This window comes from Phodopus roborovskii, unplaced genomic scaffold (assembly GCF_943737965.1).
Source record: "Phodopus roborovskii unplaced genomic scaffold, PHOROB, whole genome shotgun sequence".
Taxonomy (NCBI): domain Eukaryota; kingdom Metazoa; phylum Chordata; class Mammalia; order Rodentia; family Cricetidae; genus Phodopus; species Phodopus roborovskii.
This window is the reverse complement of record NW_026126541.1, coordinates 12,865,302-12,882,939: the sequence shown is the minus strand read 5'-3', so window position 1 is coordinate 12,882,939 and position 17,638 is coordinate 12,865,302. Positions and strand designations below refer to the sequence as shown.

The 17,638-nt window shown below is 44.3% G+C and overlaps 1 protein-coding gene across 1 annotated transcript in view; it reads right to left on the bottom strand.

The window, feature by feature from the left end:
* The window catches only part of Stn1 (STN1 subunit of CST complex), a 32,815-nt gene that overhangs the window by 12,558 nt on the left and 2,619 nt on the right, over positions 1-17,638 (bottom strand). The window contains exons 3-5 of the mRNA XM_051200096.1: positions 13,160-13,255; positions 8,370-8,435; positions 258-425 (exon numbers count right to left, since the gene is read on the bottom strand). Of these exons, the coding sequence (XP_051056053.1) occupies positions 258-425; positions 8,370-8,435; positions 13,160-13,255 (330 nt within the window). The remainder of the gene's footprint in view (positions 1-257; positions 426-8,369; positions 8,436-13,159; positions 13,256-17,638) is intronic.

Below are 17,638 nucleotides of genomic sequence, written 5' to 3'. Positions count from 1 at the left end.
TGCTGTCCAGATACTCTTCAACTTTTCTTTGCTCCCACCGCCCAGCTAGTAATTCACTCTTTCCCAATTTACTGTAATTAACATTCTTCAAAATAAAATTTAAAAATGCTGTTTTCCTAAAAACACGCTAAACATAATTTCCCCATTAGACTTAAATCTTATGTGAATCGTCTGCAGTTCTGACTTGGAGCTAAACAAGCATTTACAGAGCACATACCCAGAAGAGCCACTCATTTGGCAGAAGTCCCCGTGCTTACAATAAAGGGTAGCACAGATTTCTCGCTCTTCTCTGAACATGCGCACATAGCCTCTGACGTGGATGACATCCCCAATTTCTATCTTGGTTTTCTGCTTAATGGTCTCCTGCAATCTCTTAAGCTGTGAGGTCATGCTTAGCTCTCCTGCAGTGCTTGGAGCAGCTGCGTCTGTGGGGGGCAGGAGAAAAGAAGAGAGGCATAGGCAAGTGTCCCTCCATGCTGGGGACACAGCAACGCAGTACATTTGTTCCCTGGTGATGTGCTCTGTTAGAGATCTTCATATCTTCTCAAATCTACACAGAAGTATAAGCTATAAGAACCCAAAAAGCAGAACACAAGAAGATTCTGGAGTGAGGCCAAGTGGCAAAGTTCCAGGGTGGCTGCAGTGTCCTTTCCAACCCTGCATGACCACCTCAACAGTTCCCTGAGCACAGTCCTCTTATTTGTATGTCTTATGTTGTTTCTGCAGTATTAGTGTTTGTGCGGAGACTCTGCCCTGATATGGGACATCCTTCTGTACATTGTGACCATGTGCTGCTTTTATTGGTTGATAAATAAAGCTGATTTGGCCAATGGCCAGGCAGAATAGAGCCAGGCAGGAAATACAAACGAAGATACAGAGAGAAGGAAGGTGGAGTCAGGGAGACACTATGCAGCTGCCAAAGAGGCAACATACCAGAACATTACTGGTAGGTAAAAACACGATGATACACAAATGAGTAAAGATGGGTTAATTTAATTGTGAGAGCTAGGCAGTAATATGCCTAAGCCATTGGCCAAACAATTATAGTTAATATCAAGCCTTAGAGTGGCTATTTGGGAACTACCGGGCAGGCAAAGTTAAGAACCCTGAACGTGTGTGTGTGTGTGTGTGTGTGTGTGTGTGTGTGTGTGTGTGTGTGTGTAGGTGCTCTTCTACAGACTATACAATACATCAACACATTCTGAACGTATGTGTGTGTATGTGTATATGTATGTGTGTGTACATGTATGTGTATACACATGTGTGTACACATTGTGTGTGTGTGTGTGTGTGTGTGTGTGTGTGTGTGTATGCACATGTGCTCTCTTATGGACTTTATAATACACTAGCACATCCAAACCTCACAGCTACTTCCTTCTGCTGCCTTCATTTCAGACGTGAGAAACTTGTGTCACAGAGAAGTCAAGCAACTTGTCCAAAATAAAACAGCTGGTTAACAAGGAAGGCTGCAGGGTGAACTACAATGTCTGGCTGCAGAGACCGTGGTTTATACTAATCTGTCCACTACCTGCCTCAGAGGATCCAGCCATTTTCTGTAATCAGAGTAACTAAGTAAAGACCCAATGTTCTGATGGGGAATGTCCTTCTGTACAAATGCTTCTCTTACTAGTTGATGAATAAAACAGTTTGTCCAATAGAGACAGGAAGACAGATGGGACTAGGAGATGAGGAGAATTATGGGAAAGGTAGCCAGAGAGAGAGATAGCGAAAAGATGCCATGTAGCCACCAAATGTAACAGGTCCAGGCATTCTCCGGTAAGCCAAGACAATATAGAAATACACAGATTAGTAGTTATGGGTTAATAACTAAGACAAAGCTAGCCAATGAGAAGCCCTAGACATCGGCCAACAGTTTAATAAGTAATATAGCATCTGTGTGCTTATTTGGGGCTGAAAGGTGGCAGGACCAGGCTGGAAAGAAAACTCTAGTTACAATGCTCTGTTCTGCCTACTGTAATTCTAAATACAGCTATGTATTCACAGAAGCCACATAACTCAACATTTTGTTATTGCTTTGGTTTTTGAAATGTGGTCTTGCTATTCAACCCCAGATGACCTTGAACCCTCTACCCCTGCTTCAGCCTTGGAGTGCTAAGAATTACTCAGTCTTTCACACAACCTAACATCTTGTCATGTTAATATAGCAGTTTAGTTAGCTAGTCTGCTGCAAATTTCTTCCCTTTTGAAGACTTTTCATTTTGGTTTTTATCACCTGCATTGGGCAGGTACAGTGTGAAGGGCAGCACCTGCAGTCAGAGAAGCCTAACTTGCATCTCAGCTGGGCTCTTAGCTGTGCTGACATCTCCCTGATATTCTTCTTCTCCACCCTGATGTCTCTCTCTCCTCCACTGAATGAACCAAGGAAATGAGGGCAATGGCAGTCTACTTCTGCACACACACATGCTCACATACACATACATGCATGCTCACATGCATAACATACACACATGCTCACATGCACACACATGTTCACATGCACACAATATCACACATGCTCACATGCACACACATATCACACATGCTCACATGCACACACATGTTCACATGCACACACATATCACACATGCTCACGTGCACACACATGTTCACATGCACACACATGTTCACATGCACATGCTCACATGCACACACATACACACACATGTTCATATGCACACAACATACATACACATGACTACCGTCCATGACTCAATTTTGCAAACCATGGACAGAGGAAGTGACAAATATGTGGTATTTTTGACATCAAATGACTGAGCTCTCTAGGCAAGTATTTTCTTTGGGGACTTTCACTGACTTTACAACCTGTCACTTGTTACTGCATTTGCCAGAAAAACCTCACCCTGCATTCACACTTGTCATTAGCAAAGCAAGTGTGCTCACAGCTCCCCCACTAACCTGCCACAGCAACCAAACACGGCCTAATATGTCCAGTTTTCTGTTGATTTTTAACTGGGAAGAGGGACTGGGAGTGGAGCCGTTTAATGTGACCCAGCACTAGGGAGGCGTAGGGTCAGGAGTTCCAGGCTAGCCTCAGCTATGCTGTGAATTCAAGAGTAGCTGGGTTACAAGAGACCATGTTTAAAAACAAAACAAAACCACTAAGAAGTAAATTAAAACAAATAGCAAAAGAAGCCATGTATGATTTCTGATGTTTTGTTTATTGGGGTCTCATGCAGTCCACTCTGGCCTGGAACTCAATATACAGCAAGAGTGAATTTGAACGTCTGATCCTCCTGCCTCTACCTCCCAATGCTGGGGTTACTGCATTGTCCCTGGCACGCGCTGGCTGTTTTTATATGAGATGACAGACTGTGCACGCTTTGTTGCTCACAGCCTGCCTGCACGGATGGGTTCATGTAAACTTTAAGTAAGCTATAAGCATGATGCTCATCACACATACTGCCCTTTGCTTTATTTTAACATTTCTTTCATTTCCTTCTATTGCATAATGATTTAAAAATATCTTATTTTTTTCATTTCCTTCTGTTGCATAATGATTTAAAAATATCTTATTTTTGAATCCACTCCTCTTGTTGCTCCTGACTGTTTTTAGTGATCCAGCAGTTGGGATTTACTAGAACATAGCATGTTCATTGGGATAGATACACATGTCTTCTTTAGGTTCCTTTATGTGAGCTGCAGGATAGGAATCATGGCCAACTCTTTCCAGATATTATCCTCTACCCAAAAAGGCATTTGTTAAATGCTGCTTTATTTCCTGTACTCTGGTTTGTCTTGGTATGGTGTGGTGTCTCCACAGAGGAGCTCAGTCGGTATAGCATGAGACTCTTAATCTCAGAGTCGTAGGTTCAAGCCATGTTGAGTGCCAGATGAAGCATTACTCTATTCTTTATTAGTAGAAATGCAGGAGTCAGATTTTGGGGTTGAGAGCCTGAAAGATTGGAGAAGCAGAGAAGCCACCAGTCAGTCCTCCCTACCTGCCCCTTCGGGTCCTTCCTCCACACAGACAGCAAGATGCCTTTCTGCCACACCTTACTACTTCCTGTCCTCCATCTTCCAAAGGCTCTGAGGTTAATTCTGGTCAGCTAGTGGCTAACTCCACCCTCTGACTCCAAGCAAGCTTTATTTGTCAGAACACAATCAAAATATCACACAACACTTTTGATCGGATTTTCTGACCAACTATAGTTTCAACAGTCATGGATTTGTCATGTGTAGCAGCATTAGAGCACATTTGCTGGACCAAGGCCCATAGCAACAAAGCAAGCACGAAGAACTGTGAGCCTTTGGTAACTGACGCCTAGGAAACTAGATGCAAAGCAACATGGCTGCTTAGCTCACTGGGTTCCTTCTGAAAATACACAAAAATCACTTTCTTAAAGGCTGCTCTCCCCATGTTCCTATTTCCAGGTCCTCTTCCACTCAACCTGACGTTGAAGGGTATTTATAGACTCCATTGCCACTATGCAGACATCACCGGAGATAATAAAAGCTCCAAGCAGCACCAACGACATGAGTCTGACAGCTGATCTGAGAAGAGGCCCAGCTTTCATTTAAGCGAAACTGATGAAAGCAGCCTCTGGTGTGTAATTGAATGAATGTAACGAGATGGCGGGAGCTTGACAGAACTTGGCTTTTGTGATCCTGAAGACAAGAGTCTAACAGTGAAACCTGGGCCTTCTTAACTTGGCTCATAAGCTAAATGCAAACAGTACAGTAAATGTAACACTCATAGTTCACATTACATCCTTTATTTAACTGATTGGAACATAATTTTGACTCAAACTAAATTTTGTTTTTAAAAAATTGTCTTTTTTGGCCACCTTCCAATGGAAAGTTTTTAAACTTAGGGGCAATTAAATTAAAAGCAGCGAATGAGTGAGTTGGGAACGATCTAAAAATACCACTTCACTGAAACATGACAAGACCCCATTCTAGGCTTCCCCGATACACTTACCATTTTCTTTCTATTGGCTTTGAAATGGAAACTACTCTGTAATTGCTCACTGGTTCTTCTGCTTTCCAACTTTAAAACATCTACCTCTTGGTGTGCTCAGTATTAACTGCCATTCTGTTGTTCTAAGACATCACTATTACTAAGTACAAGAGTTACACAGTGTTCCTGATCATGCCACGTCGTTAAAAAGAGTGAATTAATCTGGATGGGTAGCACCCTTTGATGCCAGCACTGGGGAGGCAAAGGGTTCGGTGTGAGTTTCAATCAGCCAGAGCAATATAGTGAGACCCTGTTCGCTCAAAAAGAGTTAATTTAGAATACAAAAAACAGTATCTAAACCACAGATCAAATCAATCTATAGCCTGTTTAGAGTTTTATTGGGTCAGAACCATGCCGGATTGTCCCATGTATCATCCATGGCCACCCTGTGCTAAAATGGCAGTGTTGAGTAGCTGAGGTAGATCATGTCTACAAAACAGAAAATATTTACCATCTGTCCCTTTATAGAAGTTTGCACACCCTCCATTTAACTCAAGTGTGGCTAGACAAATTACACCTTCTGAGCAAAAATTCATGAACAAAGCTATGAACTGCAAATGACGTATAATGCTTCTGTGGCTGGCATGATGTTCTGCCCTTCAAGTCTCATGGGTTGAAACTGTACCAGCCAGGGTTCCATCATGGTAATGAAACACTGAGTCAGACTACTTGTAGAATACAGAGCTGTATTTTGGCTGATAGTTCTAGTCATCCGAGTCCAAGGTCAGGTGATCCCTACGGTTTGTGATGAGACAAAGTCATCCCTTTGATGGATGTCCCTATGACCTCACATTAGTTCCCATCTCGTATATGTCTACAATATTTTTCCATTTCTGCCAGCCCTGGGGACTAAGTATTTAATAGACCTTTGAGGGACATTCATTCAGAGCACAGTAACAACACAGCAGTGTTAGGAGTGGATCTGACTGGGAGGTGCTTAGCCCACAAGGACAGTGGATGTAAGCTGTGCAGGGGCCTTCTCTCACTCGGCTCCTTTGCCATGGGGGTGGGGGGTACTCCAGAGGAAGAACATCCATCCTGGAGGTGGAGACCAGCCTCTACCAGTCACGAGACCATTCCGTACTTAATCTTGGATTTCCAACCTCCAGTACAGAGAGACAAATTGTGTGTAGTAAGTTACCTGCCTGAGCATTCTGTGTAACAGCACGGTGGTGGTGGGTCTTCATCATCAACTAGCCTGGAGTTAGAATCCCCACAGAAACACACTCAGGGTGTGTCCACAAGGCTGGCTCCAGAAAGGTTTAACTAAAGAAGGAATCCACCCTGACTGTGAGTGCTATCATCCACAGGCTGGGATCCCCAGCTGAACATGAACCAAAGGGAGGTGGTGAAGGGACAGTAGCAGTCTTCCTCTGCTTCCTGTGCATGTGATGTGCCCAGGGACACCACTCACCTGTCTCCGTGCCTTCGCTGACAAAACTGTGAGCTGAAACATAACAGTCCTTATGTTCCTTCTGACTGTGCATGGTGGCACTTGCAATTAGAAGGCAGAGGCAAGTGGATCTCTATGACTGAAGGCCAACCTACACAGTGAGTTCGGCAGCCAGGGCTACATAGTGAGACCTTCCACCACCCCACCACCCCTACCACCAAAAACAAAAAGTTCCTTATGCCAGATACTTTGTCACAGCAATTAGAAAAGTAGTTATAGAACCACAGACTAAGACAAGTGTCCTAAACTGTACAAAAATCTCAATATCTGATTGAGTTACAGGTTTATTTCTTGCCTTAGGTCTACCTATAATACCTCCTAAGCAAAGCAGGGCCATGAGTTTAAGATGTTCTCAAATTAGGAATAGGAATGCTAAAGTTACACAAAACTAGCTAATTTCTAAATATAAGTACACTGGGAAACTAAGCAAACGAGCATGCCATTGGTCAGTACAGCCAAAGGCAAGCTGGGATTCTGACACATGATAGCAAAAGCAAAGAGGGGGCCTCATAAGCAGGAGACATTCCAGCAACATACACTGACAGACACAGAGGTTAGATATTGGAGAGAGAAACTTGACAACCCCACATGGGTACCATGATTCTCTGTATGTTACAACACAGAACAAAAAAGAATGCCAGTATGTGTGACTTCTCAAAGCTGAAAGTGATCACTAACAATGCATAACACCCTTCCAGTTATTATGATCTTAATTTAATTTTTTAAAAATAATGTTATGCTGGGTGGTGGTGCACACCTTTAATCCCAGCACTTGGGAGCCAGAGGTAGGCAAATCTCCAGGTTCAAGGTCAGCCTGCTCTACACAGTAAGTTCCAGGATAGCCAGGGCTATAAACAGAGAAACCCTGTCTTGAAAAACTAACTTAAAAAGCAATTGTTTTGTTATGTGTACTAATATTTTGCCTGAATGAATTTGTATGTACCACATATATGCCTGGTGCATGGTAAAATCAGAAGGCGGCTGTGGAGCCCCTGGAACTGCAGTTATGTAAGGCTGAGAGTCATCATGTGGGTGCTTGGAACTGGACATGAGTTCTCTACAAGAGAATGTCAACAATTATGTAAGGGGCTGGAGACACGCCTCGGGTTAAGAGCACTTCGTGCTCTCACAGAGGACTCAGGTTGGGTTCCAAGCACTAACATGGTGGCTTCCAATCCTTTGTAACTACATTTCCAGAGGACCTGACACCCTCTTCTGGTACTGGCCTCTGTAGGTACTACATGTATGTGCTACAGATATACATGCAGGTAAAACTCCATACACATAAAATAGATTAAATAAACCTTAAAAACTACCTAACGAGAGCCGAAGGCTGTAAATCCATGGCAAGAATACTTGCCCAGCATGTTTTTAAGCCCTAGATTTTATCCTAGTAACACTAGTAACACAAACACACACACAAAATCTCTCTCTCTCTCTCTCTCTCTCACACACACACACACCCACACACACACACCACACACACACCAGGCATCACTGAAATATATTCTTGTAATTCCAAATGCTCCAGTTACTCAATGTGTTCAAAATACAGTTTTTAAGATTTATGTCACCTAATGGCTAACTAATCCACATCATGGCAGCAGTGACATCAGTGGCAACCAAGGAGGAAGGGCAATCTTCAGAAGCTTTGGTCAAGGGATCTGACCTGATGGACCAGTAGGCTACAATATCTTGACTTGCAAAATATTCAAGGTAAAAACTGTACTGTAGAAACTTCCAGGATTCCTTCCTCATTCCCCATAGGAGAGAAGCAATTGCCACTAAAGCAATCACCAGCCAAAGCTCTGGGGACAGTGTGTCAGGGCCACCAATGCAAGACATCAGGGGCTTAGGGTGAAAACACTCTGAGAGTTGCCTGATGAGCAAAACCCTTTGTTTATCAGGAAATCAAGAGACTGTGACAAATGTAATTACCTGATGCAGACTCAGCATTGTCCTTTTTCCAGCAGGTGCAGTTTATAACTCCTGTGGCATCATCCACTGAAAGAGAAGCATCAACGGGTAGGTTAGAGACTTGGGCATAGCTGACCAATCCAATGTCGTCATTGCATTCAGTCACACAACAGTTTCAACAGCCTAGTGGAGCAATTCCCTTAAAAAAAAACAAAAACTCTCCCTGTGAGTGGAAGAGGAGAAGGAAATAGGAGGAAGGAGGGGAACTGCAGTCAGGGTATAAAATAAGTGAAAAGATTAATAAAAACAAACAAGCAAATAAACTGTCTTCAGAAGCAACCTTGCACTACACACCGGCATGAACTGCTTACTGCAAGCATGTAACACACGAGTCCAATGGACCCTTTCAGCATTCCCCTCACCCTGCCTCAGTGGCAGTGATGAATCGTATTTAGTCTGGTAGCACAGTGCATCCTCAGGAAGTTAGGTGCAAAAAAATCCCCAGAGAGTGCCCACATCCACACCTGCCTCCCTCCGCTGTCTCTCTCTCTCACACACACACACACACACACAAGAAAGTACAGCGTGCTGTGGTCAGAGGCTCTGGCACTCCAGGCTCAGCCTTCTGGCACCTCTACTTCACGCTTGCTCACTGCCCAAGCAGAGTGGTCCACGTCACCTGGCCCAGGAGCTTCTCTGTGGAAAGGCTCCTGCCCGGCCCTGACCGATGCTGGGTATGAGGATGACCAAGGTCCTCACAGAAAGACCCAGTGTCATTTTCGTACCAGAAAATAACTATACTCTGGCCGCAAAAATAAAACCGGTCTGGCTTATTTCATTAATAGTGTCAAAAGGAAAAAAAAGTAAAATAAAATCAGACAATTCCCACGAGACTCAGATTTGAGACTGCAGAGGAACTTGGAGATCTTTGCAGAGTGAAGAAGGATCTTCTCTTTGCCAGAATTCTGACAAACTCCAAACACAGGTTGCTAAGCAGAGTAGTAAAACAAAGGGAAACAAGCAGACCGTTGTTGTAAAGGCCGAGGCAACACTGAATATAAGGAGGGGAATTCTTTATTGTTGGTTTAAATCTCTGCAGAAGAAGGTTAGACGCTCCCTTACAGAGGAATAAGTTCATTTTGTTAACACAAAACAGGCAAATGATGTGAGAAGGGGTTATGGTGACCATCCTTAGGCTCTGGATGTGGATCGGGAGGAAAAGACTTCCTAAATCTGAACATTGTCACTCACTGAACAAAGTTTGGATGCATTGCTGACCTAAAACCAATAACAGATGGCAACTTTTCCAATACATGGTTACTGCTTTAACAGACAAAGAGTTCCTATGAACTACTGAGGGAAACACCAAGACCACAAGAGAAGAAATGTCAAGGAAAAGAGGTGTGCCACGCATGCAAAATGCGTTAAGGGGCAAATGGATAAATACATGTCAATATGCTAAATCCACTAATTGCCACCAAAGAAATCAAGTTTAAATAATTTCTCAGCTTCTACACTGACAGTTAAAAATACTGATAACCAGGGTAAGGACATGGCTCAGTCATATAGTTCTTACCTACCGTGCACGAAGCCCTGGGCTCCATCCCCAACACACACACACACACACACACACACACACACACACACACACACACCCACCAAAGAGATACTGATGCCCTCGCTGGCTACGACTGGGGGATAAATCAGCAGCTCATTTCTAAACAGCAAGACTGGGAACAAGCATCAGATTTGGAAGTGCACACACCCTTTGACTTGGCAGTTCCTTCTAGTGAATTATCCCACAGAGGAAGACAGAACAAGTGCACAGACGTCTACATCTTGCACAACACTGCTCACTGATGTAGTGCTTATAACAGAAAATAGGAACAACATGAATGTTTATAAACATGTATGTAGTTGATTTAGTAAACTGAAACAACATAGTGTATGAGACTAACGGGCTATAATGATGGGTCTTTACTGTTGAAAGATACGCATGCCTCACTGTAAAATACAAATCCCCATACCTTATAAATCTAACATATGTAAAAACTGAACAGTGTGTTTCAATAGAAATGATTTTAAGATAGTAAATGCTAGTAGCAGAATCTTTTGGAGTATGTGGGAAGACGCCTACATTCAATATGAACATTAGTTGTTAAATTACAAAAACGAAAAGACCCAGGGTCTCACTCCATGGCTGGCTCCTGCTCACTATGTAGCTCTGGCTGGCCCCAAACTTGCAGGGGTCCTTTGCATGCATCAGCTGCATGAGTGCTGGGTCACAGGCAGGAACCATGGCAGCTGGCTTGGAACCATGGCAGCTGGCTCGGAGTGTTTGTTTATATTGGAAGTGAATGGTGAACATTTGTTCTAGGGGATCCTGGTCTAACCTCAGCCTCTCGAGAGCCACATCAGAGCTCAAGCTGCTGCCAGGGGCTCTGTGTCCTATGGGCACGGCCACCAAACCCCGACTTCTCCGGTCTGCCACTTCTCATGTAGCACGGTTCCCGCGGCCTGCTGCTGAGTGGCCTAGAAGTGGAGAATCATTGCAAAGCCATACCACATCCTTCCCCAGTGAGATACTAGGATGAGTCAGTGTGTGCTCGCCTCCAGTGAGTCAGAGGCGGGCATGAGGACAGCCACGCTGGGCCTGCAGACAGGAGGAGAAAAGCGGCTCTCTGCTTCAACGGGCCACACAAACCAAAGTACACAGCCTCTCTGCTCCTAACTACTTCCATACTGCTGTTCTCCTGTCGCCCACAGACATGTCATGCTCTCACAACACCCACTTGGAGGGAAAGGCTTCCTGGAGCCAAACATATCGCCTTAAATGCTGGTGAAATGTGTTAAGTGAAGTCTCGTTAGCCTAAGTCAGACCCAGTTCTCAGGCCAGCACTGGAATCCCCAACAGGCTCATTTATTTGATTTGAAAACATCAACTCCAGATGACTAGGGTCAGGGCAGCCTGGAGAAAAAGGGGGATGTGGGAGAGAAAAGCTACATGAGCTCTACGCAGACAATAGCACACACAGGGGGCAAGTAAGCCATCAAATGGGCTCATAAGCCTCTCCCAACAGAACCTGAGAAAGTTAAGTGAGTCATAGCTTTCTCAAGTGGAAATACTTGTCCTTCCTATTTCTAAACAAAACGGGGAGAATAATATGAAATGATGAATATAAAAAGTGCATTGTAACTGAAAGACATGATTATATCACCCCGGGATTTGGAGAATAGCACTGTATTGTACAACAGACAATGCACTTGCCCACAGCTGGGTATACTGTAGGAGTTTAGTGCCTGCTTGCTGAGTTGTCTTAGAGAAAAACAGGACCAACATCTTTGGTAAAATATAGCAAAGAGAATCAGGAAAGCAATGCCTGGCAAGGTTTAAAACACACACACACACACACACACACACACACACACACACACACACACACACACGAGAAAGAGAGAGAGAGAATTTGCAGAGGGAGAGATTTCATCTCATGCATGTTCTTTCTTTAATTAAAAAAAATGTTCTTTTTTTTTAAAGATTTATTTATTATATATACAGCATTTTGCACACATGTCTGCCTGCAGGCCAGAAGAGGGCACCAGATCTCACTACAGATGGTTGTGAGCCACCATGTGGTGGCTGGGAATTGAACTCAGGACCTCTGGAAGAGCAGCCAGTGCCCTTAATTGCTGAGCCATCTCTCCAACCCTGCTTTTATAAGCAGAAGGACACTCACCTTCAGGAAAATAGGCAGATGTTGGTGAGATGCAATGATACTACAATGTCAACCAAATGTTCTTGAACACAAAGTTCAGCTCCCACTATTCCCCAAGTACAGCAAGGGGGAAAAAAAACCCAAAAAGCAAAAACAAAAAAACCTGCAGGCAATGCCACAAAAGGTAATGATGACAATCAGAGCAAAGGTCTGCAATTCAAATCATGCTTCCCTGCAAACATCTAGCATGGCCTCTTAGGTCTAAGAATCTTGGAGTTGTTCGGCTAATGCAATGATGTAACAAATGAAGATGCTTGCATTGGGTTGGAGAGATGGCTCAGTAGTTAGGAGCAGAGATGGGTTCCGGTGCCAGGTACCCATACTGGGTGGCTCACAGCTGCTCACTACTCCAACTCCGGGGATCCGACACCCTGTTCTTGCCTCCTCAAGCACCTGGGCTCACATGCACACAATCACGCACACACTTGCATGCATATTCACATAACTGGAAAGAAAATAAGATCTTTTAGAAAAAGATATATTAACCACCCCCCCCAAAAGCAAGACCCCTTATACTAAAACAGATTTGAGCAATTCTTTGGTGTCCAAACTACAGAAAACTATGTTAGTTTTCATCATGAGAAGCAGGCAAGTCTGATAACAGATATTTACATCTTGAGTAACAAAAAGGTTTTTTTCCCCTCTTCCCTGACTGTTCTGAATATAAATCTTTAAATGATATTTACACTCTTCTAAACACGTCTATTTTTGCATTCTTTGAGCCTCTTCTCATAGGGATCACTGTAAACCGTCCAGTGCTTGGCTCTGCACAGGGTGTCAGGTGACTTCTCCGACCAGTGACCCTGCACTGCTGCATTTCAACTCTTCCCAGCCCTCCCAGGCACCAGCATCATTCTTATCTGTGGCCTCTTTTACTTTGTCCACACACGGAACTCTGAGGGCCTCTCAACAGAGCGCTCGCTCAGTTTCATGACGGCCCAGCTGCTTGCAAATGTGAGGGCTGCTAAACCTTCAACTCTCAGCTGAGCAAGGGACCATCCATATAAATTCAGCTTTAGAGACCATGGCTCTTACCTCCGTAGCTGTAGAAAGTGTCTCTTTCTCTCACGCTGATGACAGTTCCCATGATATCCACCCGTCTTATTGGATGCCTGTTGTAAATAAATACACCTAAAAACCAAGAGAAAGAAGTTTAGATAACACAAATGCATTTTCTTGCACTAAATGTCTCTTGGACATTGGGTACCACATGTCAGTGGCATGCTGCGTGTCCAAATTCCAACCTTAAGAGTCAGTCCTTGACATGTGGCAGGCTCCAAGAAGTGACATGGCCTTTTCAAGGGGCAGAAGCAGAAAACTGGGCTCTTGAGGGCCTGAACCAGCACAACAGAAAAGAACAGAGTCACCGGCTCGGGTTGGGTAATTCACTTTCCACTGTGAATTGGAACTGTGCTTCTAAGAATAAGGCTCACAGGGCCCAAGTAAAGCTATCACCCAGTGAAGCCAGCACACCACTGCATCCGAGAGACTGCAGAGGAGGCTAAGGCTTTAAGAAGTTTTGTTTTTGTTTTTGTTTTTTGTAGATTTATTTATTTTACTTTACATGTATGAATGTTTTGCCTGCATGCACGTATGTGCACCACATACATATCTGTTGGATCCCCTATGGGGTATGGATTGTTGTGAGCCACCATATGGGTGCCGGGAATCAAACCAGGGTTCGCTGAAAGTGCTCTTAACCTCTGAGCCCTCTCGGCATCCCCGAGGCTTCTTTAACCACAACTTTTCTAGGAAACCAATTATCATCTCCATGAACCAGTGCGGAGTAAACATACACACGGTCCCCTGGGGGTGGCTGACCACAGCTCCAGTCGTCTTAGAATCCTGCTTGCAAATCGCAGGCTGTATAGACGCTGGGAAGCAAGCTTCTGTCACTGGAGAAAACTGAGGGAGAGCTGCCACCGACACCCAGCATTTTTTTTCCAGACCCAGAAACACAGACCTTGGGGCTTTCAAGTGCCTAATTCCAGCGTTCAATCCGGAGGCCCCTGACTGCTTCAGAGTCCTCCACATCCCACTCACACTCCGTGTGGACCTCTTGTTCCTAAGTAGTAGTTTCTTTGTCTTCAACCTTCCATAGCACCTGCATTCCTTACCTGCAGATAGATGCAAACCACACACACACGCACACGCACACGCACACACACGCATGTGTGCATATATAACACATACATGTATATAGTATAGAGATAAAAATGTTCATTTTTATCTGTCTTATTTTTGAAGACAATACATTATTTTTAAAGAATCTATATGTGGATGAGAGTATTCACAGAAGAGGGGGGTCACATTCCTTGGAGCTGCAGTTAGAGGCAGTGGGTTATCAGCCAACTGGGTGCCCCTGGGAACCAAATTTGGGTTCTCTGCAAGAACAGCAAGTACTCTTAAACTCTAAGCCATCTCTCTAGCTCCACACATGCTTTCAAATGGCCTTTTCCATTGTAAATACATATGTGGATTGTAAACAGAGAAGCTGTGATTACTCCAGGCGTTTATGTGTTTAAGTGTTACAGCTAAGAGGGGAAAGGTTTCCTGGCAGTTGGGAGCCAAGGGACACCACAAAGTCACACAGCACAACAAACCTCACAGAAGAGACTTATTGGGAGGGAAAACCCACGAGGCTGCCTGCTTCTGCTGAGAGGCAGCGGAGAACTGAGGGGAAGGCAGGCTTTAGATAGGGTTTCCTAGGGGAAGAAGGTGGAGCTTTCCAGAATGGCCTGGGATTGGAAGTATCCTGTGGCCTGATCTTGGGGCAAGCTCAGGGATTGGTGGGATTTTGTGGCCTGATCTTGGGCTTTTTTTTCTTCCCAGTAGTGCAGGGCCTGGTCACCTTTGAGGGATGGGGCCTAACCTCAGCACTATGAGGGGGTTCACAATTTGGCCACTCTTCCCTCCCATCACAGCTGGTAACAACCTTTGGATTTCAAGCCAATGGGAGACTATAGCTTGACCTTTCAACTCTGCCCACTGCTGAGGAATGGTTGGTTCTCCGGATCTACACGAAGGGAGGATGATGGGATGGACTGACTGAAGCTGTCTTCCAGAGGGACATTTAGGAAAGTGAGTGTGGCTTGGAGAAAGAAAACTCAGCCTGGACCTGGCCCCTCTGTGTGTGTGTGGGTGGGTGGGTGCTTCTAAAGAGGACTAGCCTTAGGGCAATCCAGGTCAGAGGCTGATGATGGCAAGGCCCCATGAAGAAAGAGCCCAGGTTACAGTCACCCCTGGGAGAGAGCTGCTTCCATTCACAAACACGGGCTGACTGGGCATGACAAGATCTGCAATCAACAGTTGAAATCTTATGATCTTTAAGACAGGGAGAGGGGCTGGACAGACGTCTATGTTTCCAAAGGCAGTAAGAAGACCAGACTAATGCACAAGCCAGTGTCCCCAGGTCACCAATCCTCTTGTAATAAACTGCATCTGGCAACAATAAAAATATGAACAGGTTTTCACTTGAGAACATACTATACCTCCTTGAAGAAGGATAAATATGGACTTCAGAAGTGTCTACCTTGGGGAGTAACAATGGCTCACTTTCAAGAGTAGTCATTGAGCTGAAAAAAAAAATCTTTCTAGTCCCAAAGGACTCAGCAGAAGAAACGCTTGAAAGCATTACAGAACAATAGAGGACTACAGAAACAAACAAACAACAGATGGTTTGAATTGGGGGGGGGGGGGGGGTGGTAGAGGAACTCAGAGGAAACTGGCTGAGGAAGAAATACACTGCTTAAAAACACAGAAGAAACTTCTCAAAGCATATTAAGACACGAACCACAGAGTATGAAGGCAGGCTTTCGACATGAGAGAGGCAGAGAGAACCACTTCCCTCACCACAGTGAGCTAGCTCTCTTCCGCAGCTCCAGGGTGCTGGCTGGCTGCTCAGTCCACAGAGGGAAAAAATGACAACCGATTCCACACACTAAGAAAACGATCCAACAGATGCACTAGCTTACTCAAGCTCGTGTTCCAGCCTTTTCCATGTAGCTGCCCACAGATGCTCAGGTGACCCAGAGTATTTGTGTTACATCCAAGAGCTCCTGTATGCTCAGAGCCCCAAGAAGAAGCTAAGCCATGGGGGCTTGGAGTGCCAAGGTCAATGGCAAACTTGACTCAGATTTTAAGCCACCGTCCACAAACATCCACGATCGAAGGAAGATATTATGTTTTCTCTCTTTAAAAAGTACTTTCATTAGGTGGGTGTCAGTGGCACACGCCTTTAATCCCAGCACTGGGGGAAGTGGGTGCAGAGGCAGGAGGATCTCTGAGTTCAAGGCCAACCTGGTCTGCAGAGAGTCTAGGACAGCTAAGGCTACAAACCCTGTCTCATCCCCCCCACCCACCCAAAAGTACTTTTATAAGAGACACTGTTTCAAGAAACAAAACCAAAAAAATGTTCAAAGCCAGGCTGGTGTACATGGTAAGTATCAGGTCAGGCAGGCTATACAGTAAAATCCTATCTTACAGGAAGGGCATCTTCCACACATAAGCAACATTTTTAATGCATAAAACAAATGAGCAAACAAAGAACCCACCTTAATACCACACAACTTTCACATTTCTACCAGCCAAACCCAAAGTTCAGATTTATGGCAATGGTATTTCACAAGGCAAACCAAATGGTACCCAGTAAGGTTTCACCAGTCTAGGGCAGTCTCCTAGCTTCAAGCTTTGCTGGGATCCTCTGTCCCGCCTGTTATAAAGCTGTCTCTGTGACTCCTTTACCTTTGATAATTAGCTAAAACTCAGGAAGGTGTCATACTTAATGATTACAATTTTATAGCAAAGGGCATACATCAGAGTCAGCCAAATAAAGAAGGCACAGAGGTAGGTGTGGAAAATTTAAAGTCTCCAGGACACATCACCCTCTGACACAATATACTTAACTAGCCCATTCAAGTCTAAACCTCAGGGCCTGAATGGGTTTTCATAGTGTAGGCATGATTGATTCACTGGTCATATGAGTGAATGACCTCAACCTCCAGGAGTCAGGCTGATGGGGTCTCTCTTTGATTTCCAACTGTCTATTAATAAGGTTGGACTTGCAGCCCAGGATAACAAGTTCCATAGGCATAAACTAAGGCATGGCCCCCATCTCCACTAAAAAGACACTCCTATTCTCAGGAAATTCCAAAGACTAAGGTTATTGGCCAGAACCAAGGACAAAGGGCAAGCAAATTCATTACTAAGAACACTTTTGTTTCTGTTGTTGCTAACCTTTGTTATTTTGTTTCAGATGTTCTTTGCCATTTAAATATTTCTAAATTTTATAGAACCACAGGCACCTTTTTTGTTTTGGATTTGGTTTATTTATTTGTCTTTATTTTTTTGGCCTTGAACCCACATTGATTTGCCTGCTTCTGCAACCCTTCAAATGCTGGGATTAGAGGTGTACATCACCACAGCCCTCTTTTTAGAGCCAGTGTCTCATGTAAACCAGGCTAGCCTTTAATGTCGTTGAACTGAACTCTTGAGCTTCATGCCTCCACTTCCTAA